The 25,325-nt window shown below is 43.9% G+C and overlaps 1 protein-coding gene across 1 annotated transcript in view; it reads left to right on the top strand.

The window, feature by feature from the left end:
- Rrp15 (ribosomal RNA processing 15 homolog) overlaps nt 1–25,084 on the top strand; it is a 30,004-nt gene extending 4,920 nt beyond the window's left edge. Inside the window, exons 2-5 of the mRNA XM_041635433.1 lie at nt 1,408–1,679; nt 3,926–4,023; nt 5,098–5,296; nt 24,640–25,084. Coding sequence (XP_041491367.1) covers nt 1,408–1,679; nt 3,926–4,023; nt 5,098–5,296; nt 24,640–24,771 — 701 coding nt within the window. The 3' untranslated portion in view covers nt 24,772–25,084. The remainder of the gene's footprint in view (nt 1–1,407; nt 1,680–3,925; nt 4,024–5,097; nt 5,297–24,639) is intronic.
- The last annotated feature ends 241 nt before the right edge of the window (nt 25,085–25,325 follow it).

Below are 25,325 nucleotides of genomic sequence, written 5' to 3'. Positions count from 1 at the left end.
GACTGTGTAGTTTTCACTGTGCTGATTTTACTGCCCTATGTAGACTTTGCTAGCGGCTCGTCCTCGTCTGTAATTGGGCAATCCAAGGAAATGCTCCCAAATCCAATTCAGTTCATCAATATGGCACTTCAAAATTTCATATTGCAGTGTTTAGGATTTTGGATTTTTGGATGCCTAACCTGTATTATTTAAAATTAGTACCTAAAGGCCGTGTATTATAGTCAGTCCCTGGGTAAAAGATCTAGTCAGCTGTTTGGCTGATTTGTAGCTTACACTCTGAGGTTGGAAGGCTCTGCCTCCATGAGGGGTGTCAGATGGTATTAAGGAGAGCAGTGGGAAGCTCATGTTTCTCTAAGGCAGCTGCTGTCACTGAGTTTCCTCTCTGAGAATTCTCAGCTGCCTTTATTAGCTCTTATTAGAAAACGTCGCAGGTCCCTTTGAAGTGTTTTCCAGTGGATTCCATGGGATTCTGGAAGAAGACACTGGAACTCTGTGAAGTGCTCTGGGCCTTGTAGCTGCCTGCACACCATGCTGCCTACTAAGCTTCCAGTACCCCAGCTGCTCAGCAAGCTTTCCCAGCCAAACCCTTCTGTGCTGCTGTTGCTGCTAGTCCTCTGACCCTCTGACCCCTGCTGCCTGGGCTCTCTGAGGAGCTAGTTTGCCCGCACTCTGTGTTCTGGTGAATTCTGCTACACTCCTAGGAATGTGGTCGGTCTCCTCGGAGGCTGATGTGTCCACTGTTGCTCAGCACTGCTGGTCTCCCCAGCCACCAAAATGTAAGAGTCAAAGTTTTATTGCTATATCCTCCTTTTAAAAAATAAGGTGTTTTTAGTATTTTTCTGGACAAAAGTTCAGAATTTTAATGTGTGTGGCAAATTTTTTAGAAAAATGGAATCTGCACTAAAATGTTTTTCTTAACGAATTAATATTTTAGTTGTTTTCTCTTTTTTTCTTAATCTTGCCCCCTTTTTTTGAGACAGGATGTGTGCTGTCCTGGAACTTGTTCTGTAGACCAGACTGGCCTTGAAACTCAGAGATCCACCTGCAACTGGGATTAGAGGCATGCACCACCACTGCCCAACTAATATTTCAGTTCTTAAAAATAACTTTTGTTAGTCTCTTCAATAGTGTAGAGCTCAGCTGGGTTCTGTCTTGAGAGCACTCGGCATTGGACCTCCTGGTCTCCCACCTTCCCCACTGGTGCGAAGTGAGCAACTGTTGAATTTGTCTCCGCCACCTGCTCCTGAAGGCACTCTGACCTCCCTGTCAGTGCTGTGGGCTGCTGTCTGCTGCTGTTAGCAGCCTGGGGGATCCTGGTGCTCCTCATAGAGCTGCAGACACGGACCTTCAGAGGACCTGCCAGTGCTCCGCCCAGGGCACTAAAGCTCAACTTCCTTTTACTCTTAGGTTCAGTAGAAAGCTGTGACGCAGAAATGGGCCAGTCCTCAGATGATGGCGCTGCAGAAGCCGACAGCGAGGACAATGTGGAGTCCTGTGAGGAGGAAAATGAAGATGCTGCAGAGCCAAGTGCTGGGACTAATTCTGGCTGGGCAGATGCCATGGCCAAAATCCTTAACAAAAAGACTCCTAAAAGTAAACCCACCATCCTCACCAAAAACAAAGAGCTGGAGAAGGAGAAGGAGAAGCTAAAGCAGGAGAGGTTGGAGAAAAGGAAGCAGGTCTGTCCACCTGCTTGTCTGTGCTGGCTTTGGAGTCTGTCCCAGAAGCATTCAGCTTTAAGGGCTTCTTGAGTGGGGTGGGTAAACAGGGTTAGGGCAGAAACACAGTCTTGTGTGGGCCATGGAGCAAGCTCTACTGTGTAAATCTGAGTACTTAGTTCTGTGTACTTCCGAAATGGTTTTCTGCTGACAAACTGAATTCTTGCTCTAGTCAATCACTGCTAATAAAGTTAGTCTAAGCTTGACTAAAAACCTAAATTTGTGTATAAGTTAGCTGTTATACAGTATAAAAGAAGCTATGGTGAGGTTTTCGTGTTCTTTGTACTAGAAGTATCAGTATGTCAAAAATATTTGGTTATAAAAATAAGTAGTTTTGAATGAAGAAAAACCTTTCCATATTTGTACTGAAGTATGGGAGTACTTTTCAAGAGTAGTTTCCATACAGATGAAAGAAGGAGGCATGAGTTAACGTTTTTTTGTCTGGCACTCCCTTGTTCCTGTAGGTTACTCCACTTAAAAGCTGGACTCTTGTGGCCTTGCTCTCGACAGACAACTGTGCTCTTACTGAGAATCCTTTGTACTGAAGAGAAGCTTTGTCTCTAAACCTTAAGAAAGCTTCTCCATTGAAATTTGGATATTTGTTTATTAACTGGCAAAGGTTGGAAGTGGTTTTACAAATGTAATTACCTCTAGTCTCCAGATTCCAGGGAGGGCAAGAATTTCAAGCCAAGGGGAGCGCATAGGTCAGCTCTGAGTGCTGGGGATGTGCTGGGCACGGAGTGCATGGAAACACACTTGCTGTGGCAGCAGTGGTGGGACTGTCCCCCTGGAGAAGTCAGGTAGCAATGTCCTGTGACTTGCTAAGGTTTTGCCTCTCACTTAGTGTGGTAATGAGCCTGCTAACTTTGAAATGCACCACGGGAAGAATGCCTTTTCTAATGTGTTGTCAGATCTGGAGTGTCAGCCGTGTTCTGAAGGAGCTGGGCTAGTCTGTGCTGTCAGATCTGGAGTGTTAGCCGTGTTCTAAAGGAGCTGGGCTAGTCTGTGCTGTCAGATCTGGAGTGTTAGCCATGTTCTAAAGAAGCTGGGCTAGTCTGTGCTGTCAGATCTGGAGTGTTAGCCGTGTTCTAAAGGAGCTGGGCTAGTCTGTGCTGTCAGATCTGGAGTGTTAGCCGTGTTCTAAAGGAGCTGGGCTAGTCTGTGCTGTCAGATCTGGAGTGTTAGCCGTGTTCTGAAGGAGCTGGGCTAGTCTGTGCTGTCAGATCTGGAGTGTTAGCCGTGTTCTAAAGGAGCTGGGCCAGTCTGTGTTGTCAGATCTGGAGTGTTAGCAGCCAAGTTCTGTTATTGTTTTTTTGTGTTGTTTTTCTGAGGCTCACCTTGTAGATAGGCTATCCTTGAACTCATAGAGATCTGCCTGTCCCTGCCTCCTGAGTACTGGGATTAAAAAATATGTGTCACCATCACCTGGCCTTAGCCATGTGCTTACTTCAGAAGAAGAGGGGGGGGGGTAGAAAAAAGCCAGAATTTTCCACTGTTCTCAGTGTAGATGCTTAGTGGTCCCCAGGCGAGTAGTTCATCTGGTCAGTATATATCATCTTGGGAAACAGACCTGAACAGTCAGTCTGTCAAATCAGGCATGCGGGACCAGGACGTTGCTCAGAGGCCATTTTACCCTAGCCTGAGGGCTGTCTGTGGAGCTTCCTTTCTCCAGCTCCCCTCTGTATTTGCATGGTGGTAGGAAATGAGCTCCTTTGAGTTTGGGACTAAATGACTGTATGTGATGAGAGCATTGTTGGATGTGCCTGGCGAGGAGAAAAAGATTTAAGTGCTTTTTATACAAAGAGAAAGAGACAATCGTGAGACAACATGTGAATATCTAGTTGGTGAGTCCACTCTAAAGGGAACAGGAAGCTTCTTGTCCTTACCGGAGTGGGCAGTGTGGTTTTGTGCATCCCACTGATGATGGGCTGTGGCATCAGGGTGGCTGGCTCACCCTGCCTTGCACTGCCTGGCTGTATGTGTTGGCAGTTCTCCAGAGCCTGACTCCAGGGGTCCTCTTAAAGACTGCTTCTCACATGACATGCTGAGTGCTGACCACAGGTTGTCGGAGCTGAGCCCCTAAAACTGGTGAAAAACACAACACACAGAGTTGGGTGGTCGATTACCTTTCTCCTTTCACAGAACGGCACATCAAAGTTGCCTGCTCTTTCAAAAATGCCTAATAGCCTTTCACATTTATAACACAGCTTGATAAGAAGCGGGAGTGGGAGATGCTGTGCAGAGTGAAGCCAGATGTTGTCCAAGACAAAGAGACAGAGAGGAACCTTCAGAGGATTGCAACGAGGTAAGACAGTGCTTCTGCCTTTAAAACAGCTCCACGAAAGCAAAAGCTCTGCTAGTGATCCACCTTTTAGACTGATCCCCAAGCTCTGCCTTCCCTGAGCCAAGTGACGCTCATCCAAGGCTGCTCTTGGACACTAAATTTCACCAAAGACATTGGAGGTGTCATGAGGCAGAACTGTAGTATGCTAAGTGTGTATTTGGTCTGCATCTGCGCAGGTCATCATTGTTATAGTTGTGGGGATTGTGTTTTCAGGCCACTGGTTGTGTCTTTCTCTAGTGCTTGTCTGAATGCATCGTGCTGGGTTTGTTTTCTTACATTGTATGAGCAGGATGATGTGCCACACACGCCAGTTTTACCTTTGCCTTTCCCCTCTAATCCCTCATCCCAGCATGAGCACCAAGCATTTGCCACTTTGCATATCTAGAGCTGAAGAGGAGATGTTGTCGTAGGTGTGATCACGTGTCTTTGGAGAATGGGATGTTTTCTGCTATAGTGGCAACCGTGGGAGTTGGAGAATTGGGGACGGCTTCACAGGAGGCAGCACTGAATTGCTCCTTAGAAAACATAGCGGTTCTGTTTAGTGGAGTGATAGTCAACTTCTAGTTGATGGGTTACTCTGGTCATTTTCTGGTCTGTGGGGTTACACAGTGAGGTGCAGAGTCTGCCTTGACTTATCTGTTATTCCCAGCCTGTGAGGATCCCTGGAAATTGGGACACTGCTCTTTTGGTTTGAAAAAAAAAAAAAAAAAAAAAAAACCTCAGTTTTCAATAGCTTCTTAACCATTGTTATTTTAAAATAACTATGTGAAAATTCAGCTTATTGACATATTAAGACCATTCACTTGTGGATTCAATGTGCTTTAAAGTAGAAGTAAAGCCAGCTTCCTACATGAAAGACTGCGTTGTTGACCAAGCAGACCAATGAGTCAGTTCAGCTCAGCTCAGCGTTAGCTTTCGAGAGTAAATTAGAATATTTGCTTCCTGAGAGCGCTTGCCTTTTCCTAGACTGTCATAGTAAGACGGTATTCTGCTATGCTTGTCTGTGTTACATTGCTCTGATATTTTGCATTCCAGGGGTGTGGTGCAGTTATTCAATGCTGTTCAGAAACACCAAAAGAATGTTGGTGAAAAGGTTAAGGAAGCAGGAGGCTCCATCAGGAAGCAAGCTAAGTTGATGTCAACTGTTTCCAAGAAGGATTTCATCAGTGTTCTTCGAGGAATGGATGGTACAAATGAGAACAGTTCTGCTGGGAAGAACCCCAAAGCCAGACAGGTAAGACTCTGCATGGCAGGGAATCACTGCATCAGACACTTGATTAAAATGCGACAGACAGGTAGGACTGCATGGGGATAGTCACTACATCGGACACTTAAAATCTAACAGGCTGTTAAAATACTGAGATGGAGAAAGAACACCCTGTAGAATTAAAAATTCTTTCAGATCCTGTTACAACTCCTGTTTTCCCACAACCTAACTAAAGGTTTGAATTCTTTAGTTTCATAATGATATTCTATATGGAAGTTACCTGTTATTGCTATCATAACCCTGTTGATAGAACTCAGGGGCCAAGTGGAGTCATAAAAGTAGTGTGGAAGGGGGTTTGAATCATTCCTATCTTAAACCTATCATTTCTGCATCTTGGAAAGTGGAAATCCAGATGATGATGACAGTTCAAAATTTGGTCCACAGAAATGACTGTGATGGGATGTAGTTTGTAACGTGTGGTGTCAGGACCTTGAGGAGCAATGGTGGATAGCCTGAAACTTGATTAATAAAAACTCAGAGACAGAAATTGGGGTTCATCCTGAAGGTTAGTAAAACAAAGTGATGGCAGAAATTACAAAATAAGAATAATCTCACACTCGTTCAGATGAATAATAAAGAGTTATTTATTTAGGGGAGACTTACAGATCACTGTCCTAGATAAGAGTTCTCTGCAGGAGTGGAAAATAGGAACAGAGTCTAGCAGCTGGAAGTGAGAGCCTGAAGCAAGAGCCGACCACAGGCTTTACAGCTGTATTGATAGTATAAGACCATGCCCAAGTGGGCTGGTATCTTAAAGGCTATTGGCTGAAGGAGCAGAAGGAGCTCCTACAGCACTGTATCTTAAATGCTGAAGGAGTGGAGTGTTCCTATAGCAACGAAGCAGCCAGCCACTAACTCTTCTTACCGTTACCTCAATTCAAAAATGGCAATCCTGCCTCCAGGAATCTCCGAATGAGACTGTATGTGAGCTGTTTCCTCCTGTATTATATTCCTCTCTAGGGCTGGAATTAAAGGCATGCACCGCCTGGTTTCTATGGCAACTAGTGTGGCTACTGGGATTAAAGATGTGTGTCACCACTGCCTGGTCTGTGAGGCTGACCAGTAGGGCTGTTTTACTCTCTGATCTTCAGGCCAGCTTTATTTATTAAAATACAATAGCGTCTACACTGAGGCAGCTTTGGTGAGTTAAGATTCTAAGCACCAGCTTAGCAAGGTATGGAGGTGTACACTTTAATTGCAGCATTCAGGAGGCAGAGGTAGCTGGATCTGTGAGTTCTAGGCCAGCCAGGGCTGCATAGTACTACCCTGTCTTAGGGAAAAGAGAGGTTGTAAGCACCTCTGTGGTCTTTGGAGCGATGACTTTGCTGCTCCAGTCCTACGTATGGTGGACCTCAGTGGATTTCCGAATGTCTAGGGAAAGTTCTGAAATGTGCTTTCATCTCATAACGGCTGGACGAGGAGGGAGGAGAGGTAAGTGAGTGGGGAAAGCAATGGGACGTGAGGAGCTTCCCATTGCTCAGGCTTGTAGTCCGTTTCAGTGTCCTTGACTAAGTTGCTATTTTGTCTAGTTTCTATCTGTAGCTTTGATAGACACATAGTAGTCATACATATTATGAACTACAGTGTGATGTGGGTTTTTTGGTTTGTGTATAAATGGTAATGGTCAGGTCATAGCCACTGCCTTAAACCAAAACTTTGTCCTCCTGCCATTGTAGCTGTTAGCCAGCCTTCCCCATAGTCTCCTCAGTCTCCAATAATTACTACTTTACTCTCAACTTCTGTGAGATACTTAACAATTCCACAAGCGATTGTGTGCTGTGTCTTCTGTGCCTGGCTTGTTTATATCATAGAACAGTGTCCTCTAGCTGCCTTTATCCTGTCACAAATGTTGGTACTCATCCTTTGCTGTGTTTGAATAGTACTCCATTGCAATAGAAGTTAAGTCAAAATACTGATGTAACACATGTTTATAAAATGCATCATGTTGTCTTTATCCATTGTCTGTTGATGGTATTTAGGTTTACTGTATATCCTAGTTCTGTAATGTTGCAATACATGTGGTGAGATAAGATGTAATTTCCTGTCTCCCTCCAACCACTCTTCTTGCCTTCCTTACTCTTCTGCTAAGGGTTAAACCTAGGACTTCTGCATGCACACTGGGCAAGCACTCTACCACTACCTGCACTCCCAGCCCCTGATCTCATTCTCTTTGAGTGAATGTTGAAGACTGAGATTGATGGAGTGCTGTGGTTGGTGATTAACCTCTATCCCATTAGGATGGCCATATCACAAAGAGTAAAGCTGGTTCTGAAATGAGCATGGTCTTGGGATAGCACATTGTTGTCATTAGCATAACGATTGTGGGAAAGTTTGTCTCTCTAGTAGTAAAGAACCCAAATAGTGCATGTATGGAAGATGGTTCTTACTTGGGCTCTTATTTTGTAGTGTCTATCAGAAGTAGGTCTAGTGACATGGACCCCATATTGGCGAGTTGTACTTATTTTAAGTCTTAGGCTATAGTCACCCTGGGAACTTTGTCCTCTAAGTGCCCAAGATAGATTTAGCATTAGTGGGTTGAACCTGGGTAGTGGAAAGTAAATACTTGCTTTTTCTTTTTTTCTGTTAGTTTCAAAGTAATTTTCTATAGATGGTTGTCTGTGAATTGAGACATGCAGGCTCCATTTCCACCATTTGAACTTGCTTTTGACCTTTTTTCCTCCGGCAGGCACAGTGTAATCTGGAGTAGGAGGGAACCCAGAGACCGTGCTCTAGAAGCAGTTTGCTCTGAAGTGGCTGCATGCCACCAGTATCCCCGCACATTTTCTTCTCACTGTTTTGTTATTCTGTTTGGTTTCTTACTGTGGACACAGAATCCTGTTTCTGAATGTTGTACTTGAGCTGTGCTGCTTGTGATAGCAAACATTCATGGATGCCGAGTTGGTACTGCGTTATTCTTTTCAAGTCTTACACTAAGTAAATGTTTTTCTCTGCCTACTTAATAACTATTCAGTTCTTTCAACGTTTATAGTCCCCATCCCCTTTCTGAACAGACTGCTATGAGAGGAGGATGCTGCTCTTTGAACAAGACTTCTGGCAGCCACCGGGAAGCATGTGCCATAGCGGACATCCGTTTTGGGTGTTTTCTCTTGGAAAGCTGACGTGAATTGCTCCATTTCCTGCTATCTTGTTTCTGCTGCTGAGATGGCAGGTGTTGTTCTGACTTCTGGTTCTTTATTCTTCTGAGCTTTAAGGATCTTCTCTTTCTCTCTCTCATTCTGAGTTTGGCAATGGATGCCCTGGTGTGGCTTCTTTGTTCCATAGGCTATATTGTTCATCTCCATTGCCTTTTAGTTGTTGTTCTTTCTTTCCATCTGCTTTATCCTGTGGACTTTTGTAACTTTTCTGTTTATTTCCTGTCACTCTCTTTTCTGGGCAAGGTCTTTGACTTCTAGCCCTTATGCCTGAGTGGGAAAATAAACCTGCTGTCATAGCTGTAGTTTGGGGAGCTTTTGATGTTCCTAGTGTTTCTTTCTGAGAGTGCTAATTTTATTTCACAGGTATGGTACACATTTCTCTCTTTAAAAGACAAATTAGTTTTAATTTGCTTTAAATTAAAGGGGGGCTTTATATTGTCTTATTTTATGGGCTCAGTTCTGCTGTTTGCTTTGGTCCGTGTTTTTCCTGTTACAGGTTTTCAAATGAATGGTGATGATTTTCACTGCTCCTGTCTCAGAATAGCGCACTGAGGAGTGGCAAGAGCTTATATGTGAGCTCAGAACTTGGTGGTAGTGGGCCAGGCTGTAGGCTAAAGGGAAAGCTGGTTTTTTAAAAGGATGCCCACATGACACTTTGTATAGGTTCCTCTTTGTGCCCTCTATCTCTCGGGAACCAGGTCTGCTGTCTACTGCATTTGGGGCAGGAGTCTTTGTTCCGGTGTCCCTGGAGCCTGAGTGATGACCTGTTTGTATAGACTGGCAGCCACTGCTCCTGCTGGTAGGCCTGTCACCCCAGTCTCTCCTTACCCCATTCACCTCCAGAATTTGACTTGAGTCTTGATTCTCACTTCGACATCACCTTTACCCACTGGCTTCGTTGCCACACTTTTGCCCAGTGCATTTTAAAGTTATGATTATTAATGTACATTAGCTGTACACATTCTTAGGCTTCTGGTACTTTTCATATGTATGTGTTTTGTGCATTGCCCACGACTGTTCTCCCTTCACACTCTCTTTCCCTTCCCCTCCCGTCTTTCGAATTCTTTTGCCTTCAGGTCATTGTCACTTTTGTTTTGGTTTTGGTTTTTTGTTTGTTTGTTTGTGTTTTGTTTTCTGCATGTGAGAGAAAACCTATGTAATGCCTATGCCTCTGACTCTGATTGATTTCATTCACCGTGACGGTTGTTAGGTTTGCCTGCTACCTACAGCTGGCATCATTTTATTTAAGGCTAAATAATGCTGCAAAGCATACATATACTGTGTTTTATTCATGCATTTATTTCTTGATAAGACTGAGGGATTTGGCACTCTGTTGGGAGCAGCATTTCAGTAATTGCTGTGTGGCCCACCCGTCTACTACCTTTTGGGGTGTGTGTGTGTGTGTGTGTGTGTGTGTGTGTGTGTGTTTTCGGCTGATTGATTTCTTTTTCTTTGGGTAAATGACCACAAACTGGGTTATCTGACAGTTGTCTTTTTAGGAACCTCATACTTCAACAGTAGCTATACCAATGTCAATCCCCCAAATGCCCAGAAAGACTCCTTTTCTCCATGTTGTCACCAGGATTTGTTATTTTTTGTCTTTTGGGTAATAGCCACTCTGACTTGGGTGAGTTACAATTTCAGGGCAGGTTTATTTTAACTTTATCAACTAGGGTTTTACTGTGTAGCCCTGACTTGACTGGAGCTTGCTATGTACAACAGGCTGGCTTCAAAATCACAACGTTCTTCCTGTCCCTGCCTTCTGAGCACTGGAATTGGAGGTCCCACCAGACCCATGTCCTTAATGTAGTTTTAACTTGTACTTCCTTAATGGCTCACAATGTTGGACATTTTTCACATAATTACTAGATGTTTGTATTTGTTTCAGAGAGTTTCTGTTTAAGTCAATTGCTCATTTTTCAAGAATGCAAACTACTTGTTCTCTTGCTATTAAGTTTCTGTGTTAATCTTCTGTCGGGTGGCTGGTGGGCAGACAGCCCCCTCCCCAGCTGTGGGTTGCTGTGCCACCTGTTGATGGTCTAGGTCACTGCAGCAAAACTCTTTCAGAACGCCATTTGGCTTTAGACAAAACTGGTTTCTGTTTTCATAATTGCCACTCTTCAGTGTGTTGGAGTCAGGGACTGATGCTTTGGCTTTTGGATCTTTGTGGTGAAAGCATGTCCTTGTTTGTTTGCTGTTGTTGTCTTGATAAATATCACACTGTATAAACTGCCGGGTTGTGTGGACATGTTAGCATTCCAGGCCATATGTGGGACTGTTTCTTAGTTTTATTTTACAGTCATGTGTTATTATCTGTGAATTAGTTAGAAGCTTTCTCAGGCAAAACAGATCAGCCGTTCCCAAAGGTCACTTTAGGGAAAGATTTTTCAGAAGATTGTTAACGGTGCTAAGCAATAAGTCATTTGAGTCACTAGTTACAGTTCGGTCCTTGGAGCTAGAGTCCTGAAAGGGAAACCTGAAGGCGCTTTATGGACTCATCTCGGGAGGGACAGCAGCTTCAGTTTAGGAAACTTACTTGTCATGTGTAAAATTAGCTGTTTACTGTTATATATGTTTAGTTTAACATTGATAATGTCTGTCTTCACTCCATGGGGGAGGGGCACAGAGGCTGACCTCAAGTGGGAAGGGCACAGAGGCTGACCTCAAGTGGGAAGGGCACAGAGGCTGACCTCAAGTGTCTTCCTGTATCGCCTCCCTTCCCTTCTGAGGCAAAGTCTCTCACCGAATCTCGAGCTTGCTGGTTTGGCTAAACAGCTCCCCACAGTTTTCAGGGACCCTCCTGTGTCTGCTTCCTTATCCCTGGGATTTACAGGCGCGTCCTCTCTGTGGCTGGGGACCAAGTACAGATCCTCACACTTGTGTGGCTGCTGCTTCACTGACTGTTTTTTGCTTCTTCCCAAACCAGCTGAAGCTCTGTCAGTCGGCAGAGGATGCACGCGATGGGATTCCATTGCAGCACAGTACACCTTTGGCCTTCACCGATTTCACAGTCTTTGCTTTCCCTTTTAGAAATTTCCATGCTTATGTGTGGGAGTAAGTCATTAATTGTTGAATGAACCACCCAGCATCTGCTCCTCAGTAATGGTGTCTCCTCCATTGTTGGAATAATCTTGGTAGGTGATATTAAGGACTTCCTCTACCAAGTTCACTTTTTGTTGGTTTGTTTTAGATAGGCTTATGGAAAAACATAGATTAGTTGAAGTGAGAAGATGTAAGCAAAGAATGTTCCTAACTCCCGAAGAGAAGTTCTGAGTAAAGTATTGAAGGTCAGATTTGGTGGTTTGCTACCCAGTACTTCATTTACAAACAGGAAGAGGAGCCTTTGCACCATTGTTCAGCAAGCTGGGTGTGTTCATGAAGATGGAAAGACTCAGCTGGGAAAATGTGAGGATGTCAGCACAGCAGGAATAGTGACTGTCGTGAGCGCTGTGCTCAGAGTATCAGGACCCAGCCTGGGTTTAAAGCTGTTGTGAAGCAGATGTCCCATAGAGAGCAGTGCCTGCCAGTTTGCCAGTTCGCTGGTGTTCCATACCCAGTGTATGTCAGTGTGCAGGCAGCGCTCCTGCAGGCACCCACATTGTGGTGTCAGGCTGTGTAGTATATACACCGTGTAGCATTGTGTTGGTGTGTGGGCAGGGCTCCTGCAGGCCCCCACATTGGTGGTGTCAGACTCTGAAATATGTACATTTTAAATACCCCTTGGGTATTTACTTGGGGTGCTCTTAGGCCTGCTGTGCTTGGCTGTGCTTTTCAGGGACAGTGGTGTGTAGCTGCTGGACATTTTCTCTCCACCTGTGGTGTTTTTGACTGATGGTTGTTGAACCCACAGGCAAATAGGACCAACACCAAGTTCTTTCCTTTTTGTTTTCTTCTCTGTAGAAGTTGGCATGGAAGGTGCTTGCTGATGGGTCATAAGGGATTTTTGAGGACATGGGTAGGATCAGATTGTCAATCTCATCCTTCTGTTTAGGGATTTGGACTTGAGTTCTTAGGGTCTGATTTCTCCAAGTATGTACTCTGGCCAGATTTGATTGTTTTCAAGGAAAACAAAGGAGGTAGAGGTGGAAAGGTAGTTTCAGAAGGTCAGCTTGTGGGAGGCGACTGCCAAAATCAGCAAGAGGGGAGAAGCTCAACGAAGACCATGTGGGTTGGAAGGGGTATATTGGTACCCAGAGAAGAACCAGATTGCAGAGGCAGATTGGAGGTTGGACCAGTTTACCTTCAGTACATCAGAAGGATTGTAAATGACTGATTCACAGCAGGGAGACTCAAAACTGATAGTTTTTTTTGTTTTTAACTATAATTGAGAAGATAAAAAGTGAACCATGTGTGGGAGGTGGTATTTGCTCCCAGTTGTAATCAGAAAGGAGATAGGGCGGTAATGACACATTGAAGCAGGCGTGGAGAGAAACGTTTTCTGGTTGTAGGCACCAGCATGGCTGCAACTGGGGAGGAGAGTGTGTGTGGTAAGGCTGCTTGTGGCAGGAGCTGATGGACTCCGGGTGTCTCAGTGGGGCCCCTGAATGGTCAGACAAGATGCATAGCATCTTAGGAAGTGTTTCTGGTGTGTAAATTGAAAAGTTCCTAGGTTCAGTGAACTGTTTTTCCCTAGACCATGGGCCTTCTCTGGACTAGGTAAGTCATGCCTCACATGGGCACATGTGGTTGGGCACTTTGTGTAGGGTGCTGTATGAGGAAGCAGGGAGTGCAGTGTTTACAAAGTTAACTTGTGGAGAGTCATATGACGATGGTTTTTCCAGTCCAGATATGCACCTTCCGGAAGGCTTTGTTTTCTCTCAAATGATAAAATAGTCGATTTTTTTTAAGACTGTATGAAGATTGCTTATTTTATTTTACTTATCTGTAAACATTGTCATTATTTCTTCAAAAGCCCGATAAACTGTGCTTAGGTCTTGTGGATTGTAGTTCTTCTCCCAAAGCCAGGAGCGCATATGCCGAACATTAAATCTGAGTTTCCAGGTTCTGGCTATTAGGCTTCCCACAGGTCAGGGAACCCTGATTGCTCTTCGAGCAGATGAGGGAGGGGGAATTGATCGGGGGAGGGGGAGGGAAATGGGAAGCGGTTGTGGGGACGAGGCAGAAATCCTTAATAAATAAATAAATTTAAAAAAAAAAAAAAAATCTGAGTTTCCGAGGAGACTGTCGGCTGCCATTAAAAAGGCATTGCTCTGTTGACTTCTGCCCTTAGTTATAGACTTCTACAGGATTTTCATCCCCCAGAAATTGACATTCCGTCAGTTTCAGATGATTTTGCAGAGGGGAAAAGTGAGAGCTGGCCGCTTTCTGTGGGAGAGTTCCAGGATCTGTACCGGACAAGTCCCGGTGCACGTTCATGCAGAAAGCAGTCATTTGCCGAGGCACGGCTGCTGATCTTCCTATGTGAGGTCTTTAACTGTTGAACAGAGATGGGGGTTGCTGCTGCTTATCCCTTCTCTCTTAAATGGCAGCCCCGGAATATAACCAGGCGTTCAGTGTTGAGAATGCCTTTGAAGAAACAGGCATACTTGCTGTCTTTACAGCCCAGACCTTGCCCGGGTAGATACTTTTAAAGCTGTGTGCTTCTCTGATGCTTAGACCTGCTGAATCCTTGCCCCTGAGAAGAGCGCCTAGAAGGGAGGTCACAGGGGTCTCCAGGTGGCCTCAGCGTTCTCAGGGCGGTTCCAGTTGGTCTGGAGGCATAGAAGCCTGGGAATGGGTAGCGGAGGTACTGTCCTTAGATTGCCTCTTGCTCGGCAGTCATCAGGGCTCTACTCCCCCTTAGGATCTGCAGATGGAATGTGTGGAATGCCAACTTTGTAAATAATCCAGCTTAATGTTTGTTTACCGAAAATGCCTAAACAGTAGAGTTTAGACCAAGCAAGACTCAAGCTTAAAATGAAAGAGCAGCGTCCTCTACATTACTGTGAATGGGGATAGCTTAAAGTCGGTTTCTCCTTGTAGTCACTCACAGAAACACTGTAGTTATGGTGTAGGATACTATCTGACATGAACAGCAGCTTTAACTGGAAGGAGTTGTGTTTGGGATGGGAATATGGGCTACATGTAGAGGAAGAACTAGTCATCGTAGGGCTCTTGTGAAGATTCTGTCTTTAACTTGAAATGAATGATGCTTTGTCTGAGGCTGAGCCCTGTCCGTTCTGTGAAGTCTGCATCCGTCTTTGTGCCTGTAGCACATACTGTAAAATGTGCTAAGTATTTTCTTGTTTTTTCCTAAAAATCATCATTTTGAGCACCAGATGGTTAAGAGTCTTATGGGGATGTTATATACTGTATATAGTGACCAAGGCCACAGATCCTGGAATCTAATGAGATTCAAAATTTGTGTTCTGTGCACAGCCTGCATCCTGAGGATGAGGAGAGTCACAGCGGCAAGTGTGCAGGAAGGTGATTGTGTGCCCTCACTGCTCTGTTATGGCTGTTGCTACTTTGACCTGTCAGTAGCGAGGGCTCTTTCCATTGTGCGTATTGTCTTCCTAGAAATAACAGACAAAATGAACTGACACCTGCAGCCAGCATTAAAGGGGCTATTATAACTTCTTATCTGGGTATTGTAAATTCAGAGGTTTCTAAAATACTTCAGCAAAAAATAGATTTGGAACATTCTTACTCATTTTACATGTGGAGTCTTTAACAGTAATTCTAAATAAATAAAAATAAAGAGTTTGAAGAAGCTAGAAGTTTGCCTGCTTTGTCTTGCTATTATGTAACTACTGCTTAGAAGGGTTCCTTAACAAGAAACACAGTGGGGGGGGGGGTCAGTAGGGGCAGGGAGGGGACTGTTGCAAGACAGGGTTTAGGACTCACAGAGCTCTGACTGCCTCTGCCTCCTGAGTGCTGGGATAAAGGTGTGTGGAGACTGTCATACTGTTTAAATCAGGGTCTCACTTTAAGAATGTGACCAGATCTCATGAGAGGATCACACATGGGTATATGACTCGGAACCTCAGTAAGAGCAGTGTCTCTGTGTGCTAGATGGTGTGCAGGGTCCTTTCTTGCAGCTGCTGTTAAATGTAGAGACTTCTCTTAGAGTTGAAAAGCCTAAATCAGAACCAGTTGAGACAGTTGAGTTGGTTCACCCTGATAGCGCTCAGTGGAGTCTGGACTCAGATGCAACATGACTCCGTCCCTGCTGCAGTCATTGTGCAGACAGCTGTTGGTGCCGCTGTCTGCACAGACCTGATTGAAGCCGTGGACCACAGACTAGAAAGAGGGATGGGGAGGCAGCTGTTGGTGCCGCTGCCTGCACAGACCTGATTGAAGCCGTGGACCACAGACTAGAAAGAGGGATGGGGAGGCAGCTGTTGGTGCCGCTGCCTGCACAGACCTGATTGAAGCCGTGGACCACAGACTAGAAAGAGGGATGGGGAGGCAGCTGTTGGTGCTGCTGCCTGCACAGACCTGATTGAAGCCGTGGACCACAGACTAGAAAGAGGGATGGGGAGGCAGCTGTTGGTGCTGCTGCCTGCACAGACCTGATTGAAGCGATAGGACCAGAGACAGACTATAAAGCAGACAGGCAAGACAGCTGTTGGTGCTGCTGCCTGCACAGACCTGATTGAAGCTGTAGGACCAGAGACAGACTATAAAGACAGGCAGGCAGGCAGCTGTTGGTGCCGCGGCCTGCACAGACCTGATAGAAGCCGTGGACCACAGACAGACTAGAAAGATGGACAGGCAGGCAGCTGCAGCCTGGATTTTTCCCTAGGTCTCTCATCCCTGCTTTTGATGTAGAAGATAATAGAATGCCTGTAGAAAAGTCTTTGTAAACTTACCTGTTAAAATCTACTTTTTAGTTGTTTTTTACAAGAGATTAGGATTTTTCTAGAAGGCACATATATTTTTTATTTATGTGTTGTGCACTGAATACAAAATGTAGACTACCTCCTTACACGGTTTATGAAAACTCTGAAGTAGGAAGGGAATCTAACTAATAGTGTGAGGGGTGCCAGATTCTCTTATTGGGTCTGTAAGCCATTGACCCTTCTTTGTTTTATGTTTTGCTTGCCCATATTTCTTCTCATTTAAATTCTGATTACTGATTAATTGAAGATTGTAGCTATGTGTGCACCAAAGATTCTTATTATTATTACTTGGGTTTTTTTTCTTTCTTTTTTTTTTTTTTTTTTTTGAGACAGGGTTTCTCTGTATCTTTGGAGCCTATCCTGGAATTCTGATGTAGGATTCCCCTTTGTATGCTATGGATATGTTTTACTACCATTGGCTAATAAAGAAAGTTTGGCCTATGGCAGGGCAGAATATAGGTAGGCAGGAAAACTAAACTGAATGCAGGGAGAAAGAAGGTGGAGTCAGGCAGATGCCAAGTAGCTACCCAAGAAACAAGATGTGAGGTGACAAACCACAAGCCTCGTGGTAAACTATAAAATAATAAAATGGGTTCATTTAAGATGTAAGAGTTAGCTAGGAATCGGCCTGAGCCATTGACAAATAGTGTTGTAAAGGTTTGTGTGATTTACTGATGACAACTTAGGCTGGAGGGGCTGTGGGGAAAAGGGAACACTCCTGCATTGCTGGTGGAGTGCAAGCTGGTACAGCCCCTTTGGATATCAGTGTGGCGATTTCTCAGAAAATCAAGAAACAACCTTTATCAAAACCCAGCAATACCACTTTTGGGTATATATTCAAAGGATACTCAACTGTGCCACAAGGACATGTGTTCAACTATGTTCATAGCTGCATTGTTTTTCATAGCCAGAATCACCTGGAAACAACCTAAATACCCCTTGACTGAAGAATGGATAAGGAAAATGTGGTCCGTTTACACAGTGGAGTACTACACAGCAGAAAAACATGACATCTTGAGATTTGCAGGCAAAATGGATGGAGCTAGAAAACATTGAGTGAGGTAACCGAGACCCAGAAATACAAATGTCACATGTGCTCACTCATAAGTGGCCTTTAGATAGAAAGCAAAGAAAACCAGCCTACAACTCACAATTCCAGAGAACATAGACAATAGTGAGGACCCTAAGAGAGACTTACGTGGATCAAATCTACATGGGAAGTAGAAAAAGACAAGATCTCCTGAGTAAATTGGGAGCATGGGGACCATGGGAGAGGATTGAAGGGTAGGGGAGAGGAAGGAAATGTATAACTCAATAAAATCAATTTAAAAATGTTAAGAAGAAAGAAAAAAAATTTAACCAAGAAATGCAATCCTAGATTGACATTTAAATTAAAGGAACCATAATCTTATTTTAAGTTCTCTTACCTGTCTTACAATTGTTAATTATAAGTATAAATATCTTTCTCCCTTTTCACAGAAATGAGTATAATTAAGTAGAAATATTACAATTGATGTTTTAATTAAAAATAACTGAAAAAAAAAAAAGGTTTGTGTGATTATTCAGGTCTGGGTGACCAGGAAAGGAAAGCACATTCTCCATTTACAGAACTCACTCTGCAGACCAGGCTGGCCTTGAACTCAAAGATATTCCCCTGCCTCTGCCTCCCAAGTGCTGGGATTAAATATCTGTGCCACACCACTGCCCAGCACCAAAGATTATCTTTTAAAAATAGGATTTTGAGATATTTCACGTACCATAAAATCCAGAAGATTCCTTTATAACTTTGAGTACCAAAATCCAGTCATGGTTAACATAATAGATTTGTTGGTTTTATCTTGTCATTTCTTCTAGCCCAGTAAAAAAACTGAAAAAAACAAAAGCAGACAAAAATATCACTGAGTTTAAAAGAAACAAGGTGGTTGTTTTGAAGAAGAAATAATAATGAATGCATGGGTTTCATTTATCCATGTTTGTTTATCATTGTGCCTTTTCAGTTGTAAGCCAGAAAACAGGAGCTAAGATGCTGATGGGATGTATGTCAGACTTTTTGGCACAGTTAATTCTCCGGTGTGCCTCTTTGCTGCTGTGCTGAAGCACATTGGGTATGTGGCCAGATGGTTCCATGGAGTGATGTAGCTTCCCAGGTTAAAGGGGAAATTAATTGCTTAGTTTCTTTTGATAGAGGTATGTGCCCTGAGCAGGTCGGGAGGGCATGGTTTGGGGGATGCAAACTTGGGGAGGAGATAGTTAGGTCCACTGCCTCTTGTACTGTGTTGGTTACTGACACTGCATGAAACACGAGTGGCATTGGAGGTTAATCACCTCCTTCCAGTCCAGCTTACTAGCAAGCATTTTGAGATGTGCTGAAGTTTCTAAAGATGGGAGTCTATATCTCTCCATTTGGTCACCTCCGTCCATAGTAAGAGAGCCTCCCTTCCTTTTGACTTTTGTCCATCTTTTCAAATGTCACAGATGTGGGACTTATGAGTCATTTATTATTTTCAGTCAGTTACCTTCATATTTTAATGCTGAACTTTGCAAATGTGGCAGTAGGAATGCCAGTAACCGGGTCCCTGTACCCTTTAGGGATGGCCTAGTTTTTTATTGTGGTATAGAATATACATTGCTTTTGTTTATGCTGCATTTGTTTAACTTTGTAAAGATGTGTTGCTGTTTCACCTTGCCTGCCTAAAGCACCTGATTGGTCTAATAAAAATCTGGCCAATAGCTAGGCAGAATATGGATAGTAGGGCTGGCAGGAGAGAGAAAAGTAAAGCTGGCCAGCCAGCTGGGGGCCAGATACACAGACAGGCACAGAGGAAGCAGGAAAGTAGGATATACAGAATGAAGGAAAGTAAAAACGCCTGAGACAAAACATAAAGGAATAGAAACAGGTTAAATTAAAAGAGCTAGTGTAACAAGCTAAGCTAAGGCTAAGCATTCATAATTAATAATAAGTCTCTGTGTCTATTGGGGAGCTGGTTGGTGGCCCAAAGAAAAATCCATCTACAGCTTTTATTTCAGGGCTTCATGTTCTGGGACAAGGTATCCAGCTCAAATATTTGCTTTCATTGTCTTGTCCCCTAAAATCTTAATCTTCTCCAAGGAGTTCTGATAGGACCGTCTGTGTATTGTTAAGTCTTTTGTTGAGTTTGATGTATAGATACATTCATATTCCTTATTTGGACTCAGCATTGGAAAAGAGCTGTTTCCCAAAGATTTTCTTAGCAAACTTGTCCCCTTAGACATTGGACCAGTTTATTCCCTGTGTGGTTTCACAGTTGTAAACCCGGATTTTTCGTTTCTGTTGTGTAACTATAAATAGGGATGTGCTTGAATACTTTATGATCAGTTGGCAGAGACTGTTAGGTATTTCAGCCTCCTAGTTTGGTGTGAAGGTATCCAGGGCACACTTGATGCTTCGTTTGGTCTTTGGTTATGCTGGTGAACTTGAACTTAGCCATCACTCTAAGACACTGAGTGGTGAGGGATATTAGTAGTGTGTATTACCTGAGACGCAGTGCTATGGAACTAGACATGCTAGCAGTGGTTTGGGATAGAAGTCACCAAACAGACCTGAGGAAGGAGACAGGTGAGGGGACAGAAAGGGGCCCCAGTAGCTGCAGTGCAGTGGGCTCGAGCTTGGAGCAGAGCCTGTGCTTCAGGAGGAACAGTTCTGAAAGCGGAATTGGATTTTCTTTGAGAGCTCTGTACATTTGACTTGGACTGGAGTTAAAGGTTGCTTTAACTCACTCTCCCATCTCTAGTTCTTTATCATATCTGTCTAGTTTCTTGGGCTTATCCATTACTTGAGTGTGGAAACTGCACACATTTGTTTGTTTGCTTGTTTGAGATGGACTTTCCCTTTACAGCTCAGGCTGGCTTTGAATTTGTGATCTCGCTGTTTTAGCTTTCCAGCGTTTAGAAACATGGCATGTGTCACCATGCCATCACAATTGGCCGTTTGAGGTCTAAACTACAGCACTGTATCCCACCTTCTGTCCCCAAAGGTCCAAAGTCAAAGCTTTGAACTGCACCCTGTAGAGCTCTTAGAAAGTGGTGGAGCCTCTAAGAGTTGAGCTTACTTGAGGAGAACTGGGTTGCTGGTGGCGTGACCTTCATGAGCTGTTGAGACCCCCATACTTGGGTTGCTGGTGGCGTGACCTTCATGAGCTGTTGAGACCCCCATACCTGGGTTGCTGGTGCTGTGACCTTAATGAGCTGTTGAGACCCCCATACCCTTTTCTTTTTCTTCATCCTGTACTCCCATCCTGCTCTTCAGCCTCACTGTGGAGATCTACCTCACCATCCAATGGAAGCTACCAACTGTGGATGCAGGCTCAAACCATGAGCTTAGTTAACCTTCCCTTCCTTGGCATTGCTTGTCCACAGCAATACAAAGTGTGTGCAGCTCCTGCTAAGGTTAAATCAGCTGGACGTCTGTAATGTGACTGACTCTAGAGTCCGTTATTTTTACCTTGGTGTCAGCCATGATGAGCTGAGGCCATCGTTGAGTAAATCCTTCCCTTTAAGGTGTTTGTTGGTTTCTAACAGCAGCAAAACCCCATCTTACTACAGTTGCCTCTAAACCCAGTTAAAGAATTGATCATTTCTTTAAGGAAGTACAGAAGTCTCTTTGATTTTTGTTCTTGTCTTAAAAATAATAGATCAAATTTTTGCTACTTCTTTATTACAAAGAAACCAAGCTCTTTGTTGAATCTTTCACATGGATTTATTTACTAGTTGTATATACATGCCCTGCACATGTGTAGAGGTCAGAAGACAATTTGCAGGGTCAGTTAGTTCTCCTACCATGTGGAGCCTGGGATTGAGCTCAGGTCATCAGGCTTGGCAGCCATCATCTTATTTCCCCTTACCTGCTAAGCCATCTTGCCAGCCTCTGATAGCTTCACACCTCAGCCTTTCTCCTGTGGCTATTTTGTTTGTTTATTTGAGATAAGAGTCTCACTGTAGCCTACCCTGACCTCATTCATACTCCCAGGGATTATAGACAGGCATGTCCTACCCTGTGCCTGGTCCTGTTCTTGTGTTAACTTGTGATCATCCGGGGTTTATCTTTTCATTGTGGATACTCCAAGTAGTGTGCTCAGTGCTAAGATTGTTTATGGAACATCCATAAGAGCAAATGTAATTTGCTCAGATTGGAATTTGTATAGAGGTTAATATAAACAGGGGCTGGGGCTGTAGCTTAGCTGGCAGAGTACTTGACCAGTATACACAAAGGTCTGGATTTTAGTCCCAGAATGTCAGAAGCCATGTGTGGTGGCACATGCCTGTAATTGCAGCAGTCCTATGTTCAGGGGCATCCCTGCCTTACATAGTCAAGTTTGAGCTCAGCCATATACACGAGCCATGTGGATCCCCCTGCAACACCCCACCTCAAGAACTTAAACCTAGTCAGGCATTTCCTGTGTATTTTAGCATTGATTCTGCTGTGCAGCTGCTGTGGTCACGGGTGGTAGAACAGAGCGTCTTAGATAGAGATGGCACTATTATAGTGCATTCCTGTGAATTGTGCAGAGATGGGGACTTGGGAGCGTCTTTCCTGTGCTCCAGGGCTGACTTATCCATCAACTCCAGGACTTGACTAAACTGCTTCGTGTCCTGGAGCCTCAGTTTCCTTGCATAAGATGAGAGTGGTGATTGCTCCCTGGCGAGGGAGTTGGAAGTGTGCTATGAAGCATCCAGCCACACGTGCTGACTTGACAGTGCGGCGAATAAAGTTAAAGTGAGGTGGAATCGTGGTTAAAAGATCCCATCATCCTTGGCAGGATGAGCCTAGAGGAGACCTGGAAGCTGGAGAAGTGGTGCAGGTGTGTTTTCACTTGGTTTAGCTTTTAAGGTTTCTTTGTGTGTATGTAGTTTTGGAAGTCACGTTCCCCCGCCCAAGCTCATTTATTTTAATATAAAGCTGGGTTAGGGTGCCCTTTGCCCACTCTGCAGCCTCTAAGCCAGGGGCCTCCATACTTCCCTGTGTTCCTACTGGGATGTCCTCTCTGGAAGCCCTCATTCTCCTTCGGGATCTCTCAGGTAGTTCTCTGGTTTCCTTTCTACTATTTAAATCATTTCCTGTGCCATCTGGAGTTGCTCCCATGTTGGGTCCTGCATCTTCTGGTTCTTGCCTCTTGACTCCATTCCCTTTTACTAGTGAAGACTCCTCCAGGCTTTGTCCAGTGCTGACAGAAAGGCTGGTGGCTGAATGATAGGATCTTTGCCATGCTTCTGTCCCTTGAAGTTACTGCTGCAGGCATCCCTTAGGCCTGATGTCAAGTTATTCTAGAACTTTCCTTCACTTGGAGCCTGGAGACTTTCTTCTTCCTTGGCTGCACTGATGACATCCTGTTTTGGTTTCTGTCCTTTGGAGTTCCTTCTGACAAGGACTGCAGGGAAGTACCTTTGTGCCCCGTTCCCTCCTTACACTTGAGGAATGATGTGTTGGAGCATTGGACTCTAAAGCACGGATTGTAGCCTCCGTTCTGATCTTCTCTTTGCACTGCTGTTCTGCAGCCTCCTGGACTGGTTTCTGCCTTTCTTTTTCTTTTATTTGACTCCTTTTGTATGTGATTTTTGAGTTATCTTCTCACACTTCCCCATATCGTGTGTTTTAGCTTCAAGCCAGCCTTGGTTACCCTTCATATCTCTAATGGGCACTTTAAAACCAAGTGAATCTGAATTTAAGTTTTTGTTGCCTGTTCCTGTAGCTTGCTGTATTTTATTCTTTAAACTTGAATTTTAGTTATTCAAATTACAGACTATGAAGTCTGTTTAAAATAACACAATTTCGAAACCCCCAAGACTATCTGGGTTACCAGTCTATTGTTATTGACTCTCATAGGGTAACACACCAGGAACTCGAAATCAGCAAGCACTTTGTTTTTTCACTGCGTTTTATAATTCTAAGTTGTTGATAAATTTAAAAAATTGAATTGAAACTAGAGAGTGGTGGCTTGTGCTTGTAATCCTAGCACTAAGGCAGGAGAATTGCTATGAGTTGGAGGCCAGCTTGGGCTACAGTATAACTTGGGTTGTAGTATGAGACCCTAGTTCAAATCCCTTTTTTCTCTTTAATTGAAAGCTTTGAGTAATTAACTTGGTTGTGGCTATTGGTCCCAGGTGCCTCTCAGGAGCAGCTATTTCTTAAGGAGACCAGCAAGGAGAATGTGGGCTAGAGAAAGCCTGGGGTAAGAGGGCCTGGCTGCACACCAGAGAGGTCTGCCTCCTGCTGCAGCATGGTGTCCCCAAGCAGCACAGGGTTTCTGCTTCTCTGCACTGGGATCACTGCAGCTGGGTGTCTGATACTTGCCAGTCTGATACCTGTCCAGTCCGAAGTCAGTTCCCGTCTGCCAAGTCTGAATGATGCCTTGCCTCTTGGTTCAAGTCATGTTTTAGTTTTCATCACACAAATCTAGAAGTGATGCAGTAGGACATTTTTCCCCTTGATACGTCATGGGGAGCTTCAGCAGAGTTAGGTAATTAGCTTGTGAAACCTTGCGAACATTCTGGGGTCTTTTTTTCTTTTAAAATGCTACATGGATATGGCCCCAAATGTGACAGATTTGCACAGACTGGCTGCCACAGTGGTGCTGGACAAGGGACGTTTATCAGAGAAGTGTGTTGCATTACTTACTTAGTGCCACAAGGTGGTGCTGTTTTACCGTGAAAGGAAGGCTTGTGTCCTTAGCTCCAAGTAGTCAATCCTGTGTCAGGATGAAGTGAATCGCCTACTTAGTTTGTTGCCTGCTTCAGTTATTCATAATCTTGGCATGTTATTTAGTCTCTGATTCCATGCTTGCGTCAGGTAGTGAGACCGTGACCAGAATAAGGGGTATTTTGTTCACATTTTTACAAAATCTGGACGTGGCACCACCTTGAACACCCTGCAACCCTCTTCTCTGTTACAGTGCAGTTGGGGTTAAACACCTTTGTTAGACTTCTGTTAAAATAATTGCCAAGGATTTTCTAATAAATTATCTCTGGAGGTTAATTAATGTTGTCCAAGTGGTTAAGAATTGTTCCCAAGTCTGTATTTTACTTCATTTTTCCCAACTCTACATTATTTTGCTTTCATGTTTCACTGGTAAAATAAAATTTTTTCACTTTACTCTGTATTTGTATATACACGAGCATATTATATAAAATCAGTTATATAAAATCAGTTTTATGTTACCTTGGTTTACTCTCATTTAAAACTACACATTGGAAAGCTTGTTTTGAAGTATATAAGTTTCAATTTTTTCCTTATGTTTAAATGGATATATGAAAATCTTGATTCTGTACATTTTCTCAGACTGAAGCGAAATCAGAAGAGGGCCCAGGGTGGAAGATTCTGCGAGATGATTTCATGATGGGAGCCAGTATGAAGGACTGGGACAAAGAGAGCGATGAACCTGCTGGCGGCAGGGCAGGAACCCTTGACTGAGCAGACTGGGAGCCTCCAACTCTACTCCAAAGACGCGGCCTCTGACTGTTGGGAGCCAGGAGGCCGTTATGAAGTACCCAGATTCCTGAGAACCCCTGCTTCAGTGCCTCCTGAGGTGCAAACTACTAAAATTGTGTTGGTACTACTTACGTAACTTTGAGGATTTTCCAAAGTATTTGTACAAAGTCATCTTCTGCTTTTCTGAGCAGTGATGTGCGCTTCTCCAGGACCCTCCACGTGAACACGCACTGATCACGCACCAGGGTTTCCAAAGTACAGTCCTACCTGTGATTAAAGTGAGGTTGATGTCAGAGTCTTTGTGTCTGTGCTCAGCTGTGGGAGGTGATGTCCTGTATCTGTTGTGATTGGTGGCATTTGTGTTAGAAAATATATGTCGTAAAATTTCAAATTATAACATTTTTTATTTGATGTTAGAAACACTGATAAAGTAGTCTAATATCCACCCCAGATTTCCATGGAACTTGACTTAAGTTACAAAATTTGAAGGGAAATGGGCACTGGATGTGACATGTTCTCTTTGAGAACTTCTTTCC

This window comes from Microtus oregoni, unplaced genomic scaffold (assembly GCF_018167655.1).
Source record: "Microtus oregoni isolate MIOR12 unplaced genomic scaffold, Mior012 000047F_ref0000412, whole genome shotgun sequence".
Classification (NCBI taxonomy): Eukaryota; Metazoa; Chordata; class Mammalia; order Rodentia; family Cricetidae; genus Microtus; species Microtus oregoni.
The sequence above is the reverse complement of the archived record's forward strand: the minus strand, read 5'-3'. Positions and strand labels throughout refer to the sequence as shown.